Here is a 14,758-nt window from a genome sequence, read left to right on the forward strand (position 1 = left end):
GCAGTTTAAATTGCATAATAAGAAATCTGCCTAGAAGTAAATACCGAAACAACTGAAAAGTAATAAAAATTGCCTATTTTAAGTCTGTTTATATAAAGAAGCATTAAAGTCTGTTTGATATAAAGAAGTTTGGAAGATTATAAGTAAACTTAAGAAGTTACCTGTTACATCGTATCTGTTTAAATACATATTTTCATGAAAAGACTGAAGCGACTCTAATACTTTTGCAATTATTTAGTGCATAAAAGTTAAAATAAAGAATGTTTTCATTTAATTTAAAATATTGTGTTTCGCAGATGTAATGTGAAATTCCTTAACTATGATAATCCATTGCAATACATTCTGCCAAGACATACATTACCTATTGGAACTGGAAGATTTCTTTCGACTACGTCTTCGTCTACGCTTTCCAACGTCAGATGAACTAGACTGGTTACGTGATCCTGGAATACCATGATGGCAATAAGGATCGCAGCATTTAGTCTTCATTTCGTTTCGATAGACTGAAGATACTTTGAAATCATCATCCGAACTGTGAGAATGACGTCGTAACACATCAGGTAGACTGGATGATAAGTGGGATTTCATATCTGGTAGAGGATTATATCTCTTATCCTTTTTCTTCGAATCTCTAAATAACATAAACAACATAAAATGTTACTGAAAAACAGAAGAATAAAATATTTTAATGTAAGAGATATCTATCAAAAATATTTTGAAGACTGAGGACATTCTAAAGTTTAGTCAGTTCCATACTTATTTTGACTCATATCAAGACACAACTATAACTATGCGTTTCACAGCTATTCATTTACATCTGTTAATCTCAGTTGCCTTAATTATGATTACTTCTGTAGCTTGCCAGTTTCCAAAGCGTTCCGAAAATGCAAAAATAATTTTAAATTTAAATACGATATTAAACTTTTAACTAAGAAGCTGTGAACAGTTAAACAATGAAAACTCAATAAAAACAGTGAAATGTCATTTGTTAAAGAAAACAATTTGTTCCTGCTAGCGTTCATATATTTATGTGCATTGTTCTTAACCTTACAATTAGGAGTTTTCTGTTCAGCTTTAAACATAGTATAAATAACAGTTACTCATTTTACTTCAGCTTTAAGCTATTCAGCTTTAAACACAGTATAAATAACAGTAATTCATTTTAAAACAACTAATTATAATACATTTATATACTACGAGCAAAAATAATACACGGAATAATCATACTTGTGTAATTAAGGTACAGTATGAACATTTCTCAATAAATACACGAACATATTGTCGAATGTATTAAAAAGACTGCTAATAATAGACTATAGTGAAATCAAGATAATTTGCAAGAATGATATTATTTTCAATCTGATCTGTTAAGCCTTCTTATAGTTTTTATAAACAAAAATTCTGTACGATTTAGTGTATGATACATTAAAACATTGTAAAATGATGAAATTTCTATTTTTAAAACGACATTAAAGGATAATAAGAAATAATGTTTACTTCAGTTTATTTAATTTAGAATTCAAACAGAAAAAATCAACGTTATATTTACAAATTTTGGCAGGACTAGTTTCGATAGTTTTACCGAACCATCATCCTCATCTGCCAAAGCGCAAATGAACGAGATCAGATATAGTGATAAACTAAGGTAGGATAAGAAAGGCTGGACAAGAGTTGAGCTACTGACGCCATCTATTGATGAAACGAGAATTAAAGCATAATTTCCTCAAAGGCTAAAGGCAAAGAGTGGAATTAGGGTCGTTAACCAGAACAGAAAAATTTTTTTGAATGTGAAACGCGTCTAGAAAATCTAATTCACCAATGGAAGATGTTTTTTGAATAATTTTGGCTGCAGAAAAATTGAAAGTGTGATTTTCGGACCAACTATGCTGGGCAACAGTGCTTCTGTGTTTCCTTTTTTCTAACATATGCCTCATGTTCCTTAACGCGAAATTGTAAGGCTCTCTTAGTTTGGCCAATGTAAATTAAACCACTTTGACAAGGAATCCTGTAAATACCCCCAGGAATTCATATCAGGATTCATATCAGGAGAATAAACGACCCGAGAGTTAAATCTCTGCAAAATATGTGCAATTTTATAGCAAGAAAGGAATGACAACAGAATTCTTATAATCTCCTGAAACAAAAGTGTGCCTTTTGTATGTTGAGATGAGAATTTTTTAACTGCTTGATTAATAATTTTGCTTGAAAACCCCCTGTCAATAGATGCTGCTTTTAAATAATTTAGTTTAGTGAGTTTCTACAGTTTCTTAAGAAACCGAATGAAATAATAAGAAGTGTTCAAAATTATTTCCATTTTACTAATTGCTTTTATATTTTTTATTAAATGTTTTCTTGAATGTTTAAATAAATACATTTTTTTCTAAAACTGCATACTGTAACTGCGGGTGGAATTCCTGTCTTTCAAAATAAAGGCATGCATCGTGTTGGATGGGGGGTCATAAAAGAGTTTGCACTGTAACAATAATTTATTACAATAGTTAAGTTACACACGGACATAACATATAATTTTGAGAAATATGCAGAGCAGAGGTCTCATACAACCTAACAGGTTCATCACCTGGCCTTTACTGAAGTCTTTCTCTGGCTATACACCAGAGGACACCCTCGTTGCTAGAGTGAGTCTACCATAGTTCATATTAACATCAGAGTTTGTATGAAAGGATTGGTTACACATGGATTTTATTTTTTAACTTTTAAGAATGTAATTCTCATCAGACTGGAAGAAATTTTAAATAATCGCATAAACTGTTAAAATGTTAAACAAAGTAAGAGTAAATTCTTTGCTTTTTGCATAAAGAACTCGGTTAGTTAAAATGCAATGTGTGCAATAAAATTAAATAAGTTCCATAAAAAAATAATAAACAGTAATTATGTGCTTTTCGAAACTAACGTCATCTGATTAAGAGCAACATTAAGAGGATTTGAAAAGACAGAACTGGCTAAAGAAATCAATTTTTATTTTATTTTTGCGTCCGATAAAGAAAAATGCTTTCTTTCTCACCTGCATTACAGCAGCTAATTGACGAAATGGAAGTTCAAAGAAACTGAGTTTTTCCTCGCAGCATTTTGCAATTGGCAGATATTAATTAAAAATATTTCCACTGTAAACCTCTTCATCATATTTTTTTTACTTTGATGCTTTACTGTCCACGGTATTATAATTAATACTGATTTTTCATATATAACTCAAATTTTACACATTAACATATTTTTAAACCAAGCAGTAAGATTTAAAACAAAATTTTTTAATTTTATTTTCTACTTTTTCGAATGTCAGCAATGGAATAAGAACATGTGTATAGTAGCTCTTTATATTTTACGATTAAAATATGTAAACAGTTGATAACTGCACATCATTAAAATTTGTAGGTACTTTGTTTATAATAAAAAAGTAATGGGATTCTTAATAGGTGTTAATATATATGTGACACACTCAAAAACAAATTCCAAAATAGGGAATTGATAAGACGCCAATTGATGAGAAATTTAATCAACTATTCTAAGTAATTCACAGACTTCATTCAAGCAGTATGATGAACTTGATTAGAAAAACTGTCTGGATATAATAAACTGAATTTAAAATCAAAATAAAATGGCGAATAACGTAATCTGAACTTGTGTACTGATTGTTTTATATCACTTTTATGTCACAATTTTGACTAAAAAATAATAAGCATAATGCATAAAACTATCACCGTTATATACTTAAATAGTATAAAAATTCCGATTTCTAAACATTTTCTGAGAAAATATGCATTAAAACTGATAAAGTTAGCGTGAAAATTACTTTACTAACGGTACACATTCTTTGCCTAAAATGTAATAAGAACAGCATGATGTTAAATGAATTTTAATCTAATAAAAAACAGATTGTACGTTTTTTTACAGACACACCGTGATCTAAGTGAAAGAAACCCTAAAGTATTCAAATAGCCCAACAAAGTCAACTTAATGTACACAGTAGTTGAAAGAAAAAAGGAACACTTGCAGGTCAACAACCTTTTAACAAACACGACAATATCGATCCCTTATAAGTGCGTATAGTACAAATAAAAACAATTCACGTTTTCTTTTCTTTTCTTTTTTTTTTTTTTTTTTTTTTTTTAGCTGAAAACAGCAAACCAGCTTTTTTTTTTTTTTTTTTTTTTTTTTTTTGAGAAACAGAAATTATGGAAGGATATGCAACAGCGACTGCAGGTTGACTAGCTTCTGTCTATTACAATATGCGTCATTCAAAGCAAAGAGGTAAAATTAAATACTCTTTACTGGGCAAAGTACGGTTTTTCCAACAATTTCGTCGCTGAAGCAGAAAATTTAACACTACTTACAAAAGTTTATTTTGGAAAGCTTCAAGATCATGACGGATGTATCTAATAATGATAGCTTAAAAAAAAAGAGGCATTCCAATGAACGAGAACTTCTTGGCAAGAAATAAATAATTTGTACGTTATACCTTGACGTGCTGGATTGCACGCTGAGTAGCAAGTTTTTTTTTTTTTATATTATAGACGACAATTTATAGACGGGAATGAAACTGAAACTAATTCTTAGACGGAGGTATAAGAAAAGAAGGTAAAAAAAGTACTTGATAGTGATTAGGCGAATAACTTCCGGTTCCGCAATACTAAAAGTTTTACATTTGAATGGTTAAAAATGACTTATGTATAATATACAGACTACAAAAGAGCATTACGATGTGTAATTTATAGATTTGTGAGCAATTTTGCGCAGGTTCAGACAGCAAAGTTCGTTCACCTAAAATAATAAGACACAAGCAAGTAGATTTTTAGTGCAGTACGTGATATACTGCATTAAAAATATCTTTAATTTCAGTAATAGTATAAATGTTCATAAGAAGCATCAGCCGAATGTATCTATAAATTATATCAATTAAATGCACTATAAATTACGACAATAAATTATATTATTTGAAACTGAAAAATATGAATTTGTAAGAAAGCTCGGTTGTTAAATAACTTCAGAATCTAAAAGATAAATATCTCCTGCAATGACAAAACTTGTCATTTCGCGTGGATGATAACTATCGTGGTACCATAACATAAACATAATGTATCGCTTTCCACCAAATTAAAAAGACTTCGCAAGAGTTTCCGGCACTAAAACTTCAAAGGAACTGTTTCAGAACTGAAGTACTGGGGTGAAATTTCTGATTATTTGCATGACTTAAAATAATTGGCTGAATTACTCTCATAAAGGAATAGTCTGGTTTATGTGATTATGGCAAAGCCTCGAGGCTGTTTGCCTAAGAGAAAGGATGGATGTCTTTGTGGAGAGTTTTCTAAGGGATACTGGCTCGTATACACGTTGCATATGAAGAAAACCACATAAACGTCCATGCAGCCAGCCCGTTCGCGGTAAATACCGCTTCACAAGTTCGCGGGATTCGAACCTAGGACAAAACTACCAGTGTTCAACGACTTTACTACTGGTGGATCCTCATAAAGCGGGAATTCTCTTTTTATGAGGTGCGTTAATAGGTTCAGAAGCCGGATGTGATGTACAAAAGTTTAAGTTTAAAATATTTTTGCATTTACTTCACTCTACGTCGTTTGGAGGTCTCTTACCTTTACATTGTACACTCATAAGGTTTTTTGATTTCCTCTTTGAAGCAGGAGACGTGAAAAATGAGCAGTTCCCTCTCTGGGACTCGAACCCTGGACCTCTCGAATACGCGTGAAGTATGCTTCCAATTACACCACGAAGGCATGCGGAAAGTTGTAGAAAATACCTTATAACCTTAACTATGAAATAATTTCACAAATGTAAAATCAGCGTGAAATAATTATCGAAAAAAAAAACTGCTTCGCAAGTAAATTAATAAAAACAAGCTTCTATGTGTTAACTAAATTAATAACAGTTCAGCAACTGCAACTTCAAGACATGGTCGATATACAGTTAGGAATTACTATTTATAAAAAGACATAAGAGGAAGATTAATGTGTTTAGAGTTATGTAATAAATACATTATATTACGTAATCTAGATTCTGTAATGTTAAAAGAAAGCAGAGCTATATATTCTACAACACAAGATCGTGATATCTCTATATCACGATGTGATTCACAATGAGATCGCGATACCTGAAGTGAAAAGGGACTAAAAACAGAAGGGGCTAGCAGAAAAACGTTGATTAATACTAGCTATAGTGCTTTTTTATAAAAAAGAATAATGAAAACTCTATGCAAAAATGCCTACAGAAACTGCAGAATACATTCAGACAACTGCTACAAGCTAAACTCAACTTCAAGAATACAGATTCGACTACAATTCTAATTCCAAATCGTGTAATATAACAGTGTCGAAGCAATGAAGGTAACAAGCTATCCCAAGATGCATTACAGTAAAAATGGAAGACAACGATCTCAAAGGAAACCACTGCTAGACACCAATTAATACAGAAACCGAAAATATGTTCGCTTAGAAATCGCTTCTGTTCTAATAAGACCATATATGAGGACGCTGAAAATTTTCATGTAACAAAATAAAAACGCCTGTCACATTTTGAGAAATGTAACTAGGGAATAAATTGAAAATGTCATTAAATCTTATTTCGTTGTATTAATCTGTTCCTTAAAAAAAAGCAGAAATGCCTCGCACTTTTACTTATTTTGTTAATAATTACCAGGATGTCTTTGCAAATGACAACTGCTTTGAATGTCGTTTACCAAATTGTAGGATAAACAGTGTTTTCCTTATCAAAGTGAGAGGGAAATATTCTTCTCCTTGTAACTACTGTCAAACCATTGAACCAATATAAAATTTTTTAATTCCTCTTCACCCGATTGAATTCTTTGACAAATATATTGCTTTTTGTATAATATTAATGGAAACCTTCGCAATTCTTAAGTCTATCAGTATCTCATTTATATGACATATTTTCAATCCTATTTCACTAAACACAGCATCAAAGCTACTTAGAGTCTCACTATTTTTGGAAGCATACAACGTGGATTCTACGTAGAAGATGAAGTAGCGAATACTCTTTGTGTCTTTGAAAAATAGATACAGCAGAAGAAGGTTTTAAATAATCTTTTTATTTGCGTTAAAATAAACAGCTGCACTCACTTGGTGCTCACAATTCAACACCACTTGCTGCTAAAACGTAACGAATCACAATAAATTTAAATGGCTAATGACTGGCTCCTTAGCTTATCTAAACCGCTAAATCGGCTGCACACAGCAAAGCTAATCCTGGATATCAGTATTAACTAATGGGTGCTCAACACCGACGAGACAGTTTCAAACAACATAAACTCGGATTAACTCCGCTACTTCCTTACGAACTCTTGAAACGCAGCTTAAATACTGCTTCTGAAACATGCTTAGATTTTATGCTACGTCATTTAAAATTTACATTCCGGCAGGAAACTGAAATTAGGAAGGAAAGGAAAGTAAGACTAAAAATAATTGATTAGAATAAAATAAGACTTTACACTACGAGTGCGTTTTTAGGCTGATTTAAGAAACAAAATTAGTTAGAGAGATTTAAAATTGCTTCTTTTCACTGTAAAAAAAGGAATGTTCGCAGGGTTATCGAAAATGGAAAACCATTTCAAAGAATCATAACGGTTCAAGTATCGTTAATTTCATACCCTATTTACTTAGTTTGGAAAATAATGATTCATTTCCAACTGAAAATGAAAGAATATTTAACGTAAAACTCACTTGAACTTCAACTTTCGCAATTTCAATTCTTCGGCAATAAGAGAGAGAGAAAAAAATCTGATGTGTACACTACATGACTTCCTTGTACGGAATATTAAATTATACGCATTTTTTTTTTTTTTTGCATTTTATTTAAACTTATTGAATTGAATCAAATCTACTTCGCCGACAGCGCATAAACCACAATAGAATAAATGCATTCTTTAAAATTCACTCTAGTATTTGTTTACCATAGCGACACTCTCACGCTAGATTCACTTAACGGTATTATATTTCGTTCATATTATAACTCATAATGCACAAAATTTATATCATTTAAAGAATAGAATTATCTAATCGTTGCCAAATGTTCTATTCAAATACTATAATAAAGCTAGAAAATGTATAAAGGAAATTAAGCAAACAAAGCAAAAAAGAAACAGTTTTCCACAGACGATTGAGTATTTCTATTCAATTAATTCAGTTCTCACTTCGCGAGAAGGCAAAAATACATAAAAACTCAAAATATCTATATTAAACATTACGAAGTAAATCTTAAACACTTACTTCCTCCAAAAAATTCCAGAAAGGATTAAGCATGATTTAATGAGCAATAATAAATGAAGGCGTTATCTTTGTTGTTGCGAAGTTAAGTTTCTCTAGATTGGCAACAAATCCACTAGTCTGCTGTTTCAAATGTAAACAATCAATGGCTGCCATAAAAGAAAGGCTTAGCGGCATTTAAACAACTTTCAAATTGTTGATAATTCTAACAATATTGCATACAGATTTACTAAAGGCATAAAAATCGTTAACCGGAAGATAAAAACAACATAATTCAATCATTTTTAAAGCAAAAAATGTACAATTTAGAAACATATAAGAGTAAAGAAACTGAGATCACTGAGCCGGGTGACAGAGTGGATATATATATATATATAAATATATTTATATACGTTTGGTGCGGCCGATTGAAACCAAAATACGAAATGCACATCTACATGTTATAGCAGTCCTATATGCAAAATTTCAACGTTCTGAGGCTACTCGTTTTTGAGTTATGCGAGATACGTACGCCCGTACGTACATACGTTCGTACAGACGCCACGAAATGTTCTCTTCAGAATTCATTTTAAAGCAGCTTTACAATTTTTTTGGAGGAAACGAGTCTTTTATTCTGTTCTTACGTACAGATATCACGCAAAAAAATCGTTAAATTGCATTCGATAGCGGTCAAAATGGATATTTTCGTTGAAATATGCTGCCTGAAACTTTTCGCGATTACAATACTTCCTTTTTACTTCGTACAAGGAAGTAAAAAGGTATTTTTCAAAAATTCAAAATTCAAAAATTCAAAAATTTTTTAAGTCAAAAAAATCTTAACCAGGTTTCTGGAGAATCCTGTTTAAGTTCCGTAAGCATGAAAATGCTTATCATAATATCTACATACTAATCAGATGTAGTGTTTTATGCACTACGTTCACATATAACGTTTAATGTGTTAAACGCAGATTTATTCATAAGCCCCTAAAACGTTTTAAAAATTCATAAAAAGTCATCTACGCGATATATTTCGAATTTCGGTATACTAAAACAGAAGAAATTTTATTAATATTATTACTATTTTTTTACATATTTCACAAATGTTTGTATCCACCTTTGCTAGTATGGCGGACGGCAGATATCTATGCGAAATTAGCTGGACTTAGCGAACATACTAGAAAGCTGGCTGATGCCAACATTTGAAAGAAAACTGCGATGATTATACCTTTTAATCTCTTTCAACAAAACAATGGTCAAATGACTAAGACCATTATCAGATAATCTTAAGTATTTCAATCAAACTTTTGCTCAAAAACAGAGACTATTTAGGAGAACATTAAAATTAGCCTAGTAAGACACACAGAACAAGGAACTGACGGGTTAATGCGGTGGCCATCCCAATCTTCGGATTTAATACCTTGTGTTTTATCAAGGATAGACCAAGACCAACCTTGTGTTTTATCAAGGGTTTATCAAGGATAGACCTCCAGTTCATGTTAATACACAGAAGCTTTGCAACAGTATCACCGGTACTATAACTGCCGTTAATCGTAATATATTTAGGAACGAAACGGTTTACCTCACTGACGACCACTGTATTAGTAAGGGTGGATACATTGAACATTTGTTAAGTGTGTAGAAAGTTTACTATATTCACATTTATTTCAGCATAATAAATTTGCTACCTTTTCGAAGTTTATTTGTTATGTATTTTAAAAATATTTCATGGCATTATAAATAACAATGAATATTTTAATTATAATTATTGCTATATGGGAAACGTATAAAAAGTTAGAATTTATGATTCCACATACAACGTTGAAATTGTTTCCACACAATTTTCTTTCCTCATTTTGAGACATTTTGCGACTGGAAGCACATATTTGGGACCAATATTTAAGGAAATAGAACCTGTATCACATTTTTCTAATACTCTGCACACAATTTGCAAAGTTGCTGAAACAAATTATATTATAATGATAAATATTCTTGCAGTCGTTAGGAACTGCTATATAAATATATAACTATTTTGTATTCTTATTTGTTGCTAAAGCTGCCAATAAAAAAGAAAATCAATTTTTAACATAAATGTAAGAAAAATCCGCCGTACAAACCCTAATTAGTGTTTATAAGCCTTCGCCACTGTAATTATTCTACAGATATTTTTTAATGCTTAATATTATTAATTTCCTATTATTTTATTTACCTATATTTAAGAATTTTTGCAACATGTATATGTAAGATTTGACGGTTAATTAAAATCCTATTATTTATATATTAATCAAATTTGTTTTGATTCCTGGGTAAAATATTTCGCTCAGTTATGAAATTGTAAACATTTTTCATTACTAATTTTCAAATAATAGGCAACTTACACAGATAATATATTACGAGGTCCACTGTTGAATCTATGGAATGATCCAGTCTTGCATGTGGCGTGGGTTCTAAGGTCCCCTTCTGATGACGTTTTCAAATGAAACTTTCTTTTTGCATGATACTTTCTAAAGCTCCTTTTACAACACCCACAACTAGTGGAGCAAGTAGTTGTTGCTGGAGGCGATGGCGGCAGCTGAGAAGTTTGTGCAGTTTCGGAATCAGTCATCAAATGTGCGCATTGTTCACGTATCACAGTTTCGAAAGAACCTTCCATGCTATAAGAGTCAAGGCGTCCTTTCTGTTGAAAAGAGTCTTCTTCGAAAAAATAAGATGATGATGAGAAAGAAGTAGCTTCATCGGCACTGGAAGACGTATATTCACAACTGGCATCACATGAAGATAGATCCTCTCCAACGTGAACCTGCCTTGGACCTTGATTACAATCGTCACCTGAAGAGTGCCCATCACGGAATAAAGATTTCCTTTGGAATGTTGAATCTGAAGGAATAGAATTCGAGCACCGATTTAACCAAGAACGGACGCGGTTCGTCATTCGTCCACTGCTTTTCCAAGAAGAGGCAATGACTGTGGTGTCTCTATCCCGCTTTCTCTTCAGACCTTGCTTATAGCTTGTATTTGGTTCCAGAATGTCTGGTAAATGTCTTATTGGGGTAGAGCTAAGGATTTTCTTGGGCCGTGATGATATCTTCCACCATTCCCCAGGGGAATTCGTATACAGAGGTAACTTGTAAGTTTCTTGCTCCGAATCAGAACTCGAAAACTTCCTTTCCTTCCGAGACACTGAAAACCCTTCTGCTGAAGAGGATGCATTAGTTGTGGTTTTCTGTAAGCATGGCAGTTCAGTTTGGCACTCCAGTTCGGTAGATGAATCAAATTTTTGAACATTTTTATCATCGATGTTGCCAGTATCCCCTGTGTGTAAACATAGTTCACCATTATCACTGTCGACAGATATCATTTTGTAGAAAACTTGAGCAGATGTTGTAAAAGAACTCCTGAAAAACATTAAGTTCAAGGCAATTTTTATTTAGTATAAGAAGCAATTTGAATAAAAAAACTATTTTATCTCTTCTTACCATACATTGCACAAAGACATCTAAAGCAGCGTTGTTAAACATTGAAAATTAACACGGATGAATTACATTGCAAATGTTACTTAAGAAAACACATACACATTATAAATTAAACTTCACAAGAACTAATAGCAATTTTGACACAAGGGAAAGCAAGCACTGAATTATATATGTAACAAAAAAAAAAAAAAAAAAAAAAAAAAAAAAAAAAAAAAAAAAATTCATTACTTAAAAATCAGTTATAGTTCTATAGGTTATAAGGTATTTCTCCCACCTTCTTGGCATGCCTTCATGCCTTCGTGGTGTAGTGGTTCTGCACGCTGGACCGGTATTCCTGAGGTCCATGGTTCGATTCCCGGAGAAGGTGGTTGCTCATTTTTCATTTCTCCGGCTTTTCCAAATTACCTAATGTCTCTACAGAGGCGCCCGAACTAAAAGGGTGGTGGATGATGATTTTTCCCCACCCAGGATTTGGCGATTGGGTCCCCTAAAAACCCCAGTGGCCTTTTAAAAAGGGGAGTGTAGTATATAAGGTATTTCTCCCACCTTCTTTGCATGCCTTCGGGGTATAGTGGTTCTGCGCGCTAAGCCGGTATTCCAGTGGTCCGTGGTTCGATTCCCGGCGAAGGCGGCTGCTAATTTGTCATCTTGCCTGCTTCCAAGAATATACCTAATGTCTCTACAAGGTATTAAAACTGTCCTTTATGTTATACAAATGGGCAAAATTGAAATAGGATTCAATTTTCTGAATATGAATTTTCAGGTACTGTAAATATGCTTTGTCATTTATTAGCTTAGTTATTAAAGTACGTGCTTTTTTAAAAGAATGACTATTTGTAACTAGTAATTTATTACAAAAGAAAAAGACAATGTAGGTTAAAATAACACGCCAAATAATGATTATTGGAGAAGTAAGTCAAACGACAAGAATCGGCGTAATATTTATAAATTTTGCAGGGTTAGTTTCGATGGTTTAACTACAGAACCACCTTTCTCAGCTGTTTAAGAGCAAATTCTTGTTGTTTAACATACTTCTCCAATAAAAAGAAAATATGCTTAAGCATAACGTCTTGTCTTATAAGGTTTATGAATGAAAAAATAATGAAATTCAGATTTCGGAAGCATATCGATTAATTTAATGCCTGCCATAGAAACCTATGCACTGAGAAATGATATTTATTTATTTATGTTAAATTAATTGTTTTACTTATTTATGTATTGTATGCCAATTAAATCAACAGATAAAAATATTATACTTAATTCATATTTGAAAAAAATTACATGAATGTAAAACTAAGCTACATAGAATTTGCTCATAAACTGCTTATCAAAATAAAATTTTACTTGTGGGCTGACAAATATTTAGTAAAAACATAAATTTTACATTTTAATAATTAAGTAACTGTTAGCCTAATTATAAAACAGACTCAATACACGACAAATTAAGAGGACTTCGCAGTTTTCAAGTTGCTCTGTATTTTAAAAGGCATTTAGGGTTAAAAAATATCGTCTTACATTCCGATTAATATCGCACTTTTTTCCCTCAAAGAAATAAGGTATTTCCGTTTCGTATGCTAGGCAATAAATCTACATTTTTTTCAGCATACTCAAAAGCCTGAAATTTTCGTACCTGTTATGAAAATTGTCTGCAGCATCGTCACTCTCTATACCACTTAGAGTGAAATGCAGCTCATCCGATGCTTCCAGCTTACTACACTCCTCCTCACCACCTTCCGGTCCAAAATCCATGCACGTCTCTAAAACTGCTTCTAGATAATCAGATTCGTCTTCCAGGCCATACAGTTCTTCTTCACCCAAACCCACACACTCTTCACTAGGATCAGCGAACTGATGCATGGAAAGTGATGTGTCTACAGTGTCTCCAACAGCTAAATCCGTAGTCCCGAATCCAGAATCGTTGAAAGATGTACCCGCAGAGGAAGAACCCAGAGATGAACCCAGATTTTCTAGTTTTCCACAGTTTGAATTTTCTAGCTCCTCCTTCAGACTGCTAAAAGACTTTGATGGAGTCTTATTGGTGTTGTAGTTGTAGACGCGTATGTTGAAATAACGGTCTCCTCCAACACCCACACCATCGTCACCAGATAGATGAGTCGAGCTCTCACTCGAATAGCCGATGTCCTGTATGATCTCGAAGTTCGTGAAATCGTCACCATATTTTGCCTGAAATACAATACAATATAATCGTACATACTTATGTTGCAATATATCAGGTAGGTGATTTAAAGAAAAATATAGAAATACCATTCCTTTCCGGTCTGTTTGTAGTGTCAAGTCTTAGGGATTCATTTGTGATATTTTATGCTATATACTTTCTAAATGAGATAAGGTAAACGAAAATAACTTTATTATTGCTTATGTACATTTAGATTATGACAATGCTGATAAAGTTGGACAAAACGAAATCGTAGATTTCTTAAAAATAAAATAACACTTCCTGCGGTTGCTTATTTACTGTAGTTATGAAAACAGTTTTTGCATGAAATACCATAATAATCATAGCTATAATTTCTTGAGAAGTTAATTCTTTTGAGCTTTCTTAATGTTAAATAACAGCAGTTATCAAAATCTGATAATAAATTATGAGCAAATTGTGTACGATGAAAATAGAAAGAAAAATAAATTTTTTCCATAAATTAAATAGCATGAAGTTAAGAATAGTAAACTGAAAATTCACTTACATTCGTTAATCCTTCGTTATTCAACCGAAAATAATATAAACAGGTTAAATTTTATTGAAAACACGACTGTTGTCGCCATTATGATTCCTTTATTTCAACAATATTAGCGATTTAAATAACTACGTTTCATAGAGAATACCTAACCGAATATTTGATATCGATCTCGAATTGAATTACCACGTACAGATCCTCAAATTTATAATGCGTGACATATAAAAAACATTGAACAATATATTACAAAACATTAATATTTCCATGCAATATAATAAAGCAAATAAAATTAAATACAGAACTATCATTTAAAAATAATATGGATCTACAAAAATATTTCGCATAATAACGCTTTGACATTTAAAAG

The 14,758-nt window shown here is 32.1% G+C and overlaps 1 protein-coding gene across 3 annotated transcripts in view; it reads right to left on the reverse strand.

Moving 5' to 3' along the window:
• Positions 1-14,758, reverse strand: part of LOC118181803 (uncharacterized) — a 193,358-nt gene that overhangs the window by 95,393 nt on the left and 83,207 nt on the right. For all 3 annotated transcript variants that reach the window (XM_035351008.2, XM_035351006.2, XM_035351007.2), the window contains exons 3-5: positions 13,329-13,882; positions 10,604-11,620; positions 362-631 (exon numbers count right to left, since the gene is read on the reverse strand). In XM_035351008.2, coding sequence (XP_035206899.2) covers positions 362-631; positions 10,604-11,620; positions 13,329-13,882 — 1,841 coding nt within the window. The remainder of the gene's footprint in view (positions 1-361; positions 632-10,603; positions 11,621-13,328; positions 13,883-14,758) is intronic.

This window comes from Stegodyphus dumicola, chromosome 2, assembly GCF_044657685.1.
Source record: "Stegodyphus dumicola isolate Sdum_Otavi_A_Nest chromosome 2, ASM4465768v1".
Classification (NCBI taxonomy): Eukaryota; Metazoa; Arthropoda; class Arachnida; order Araneae; family Eresidae; genus Stegodyphus; species Stegodyphus dumicola.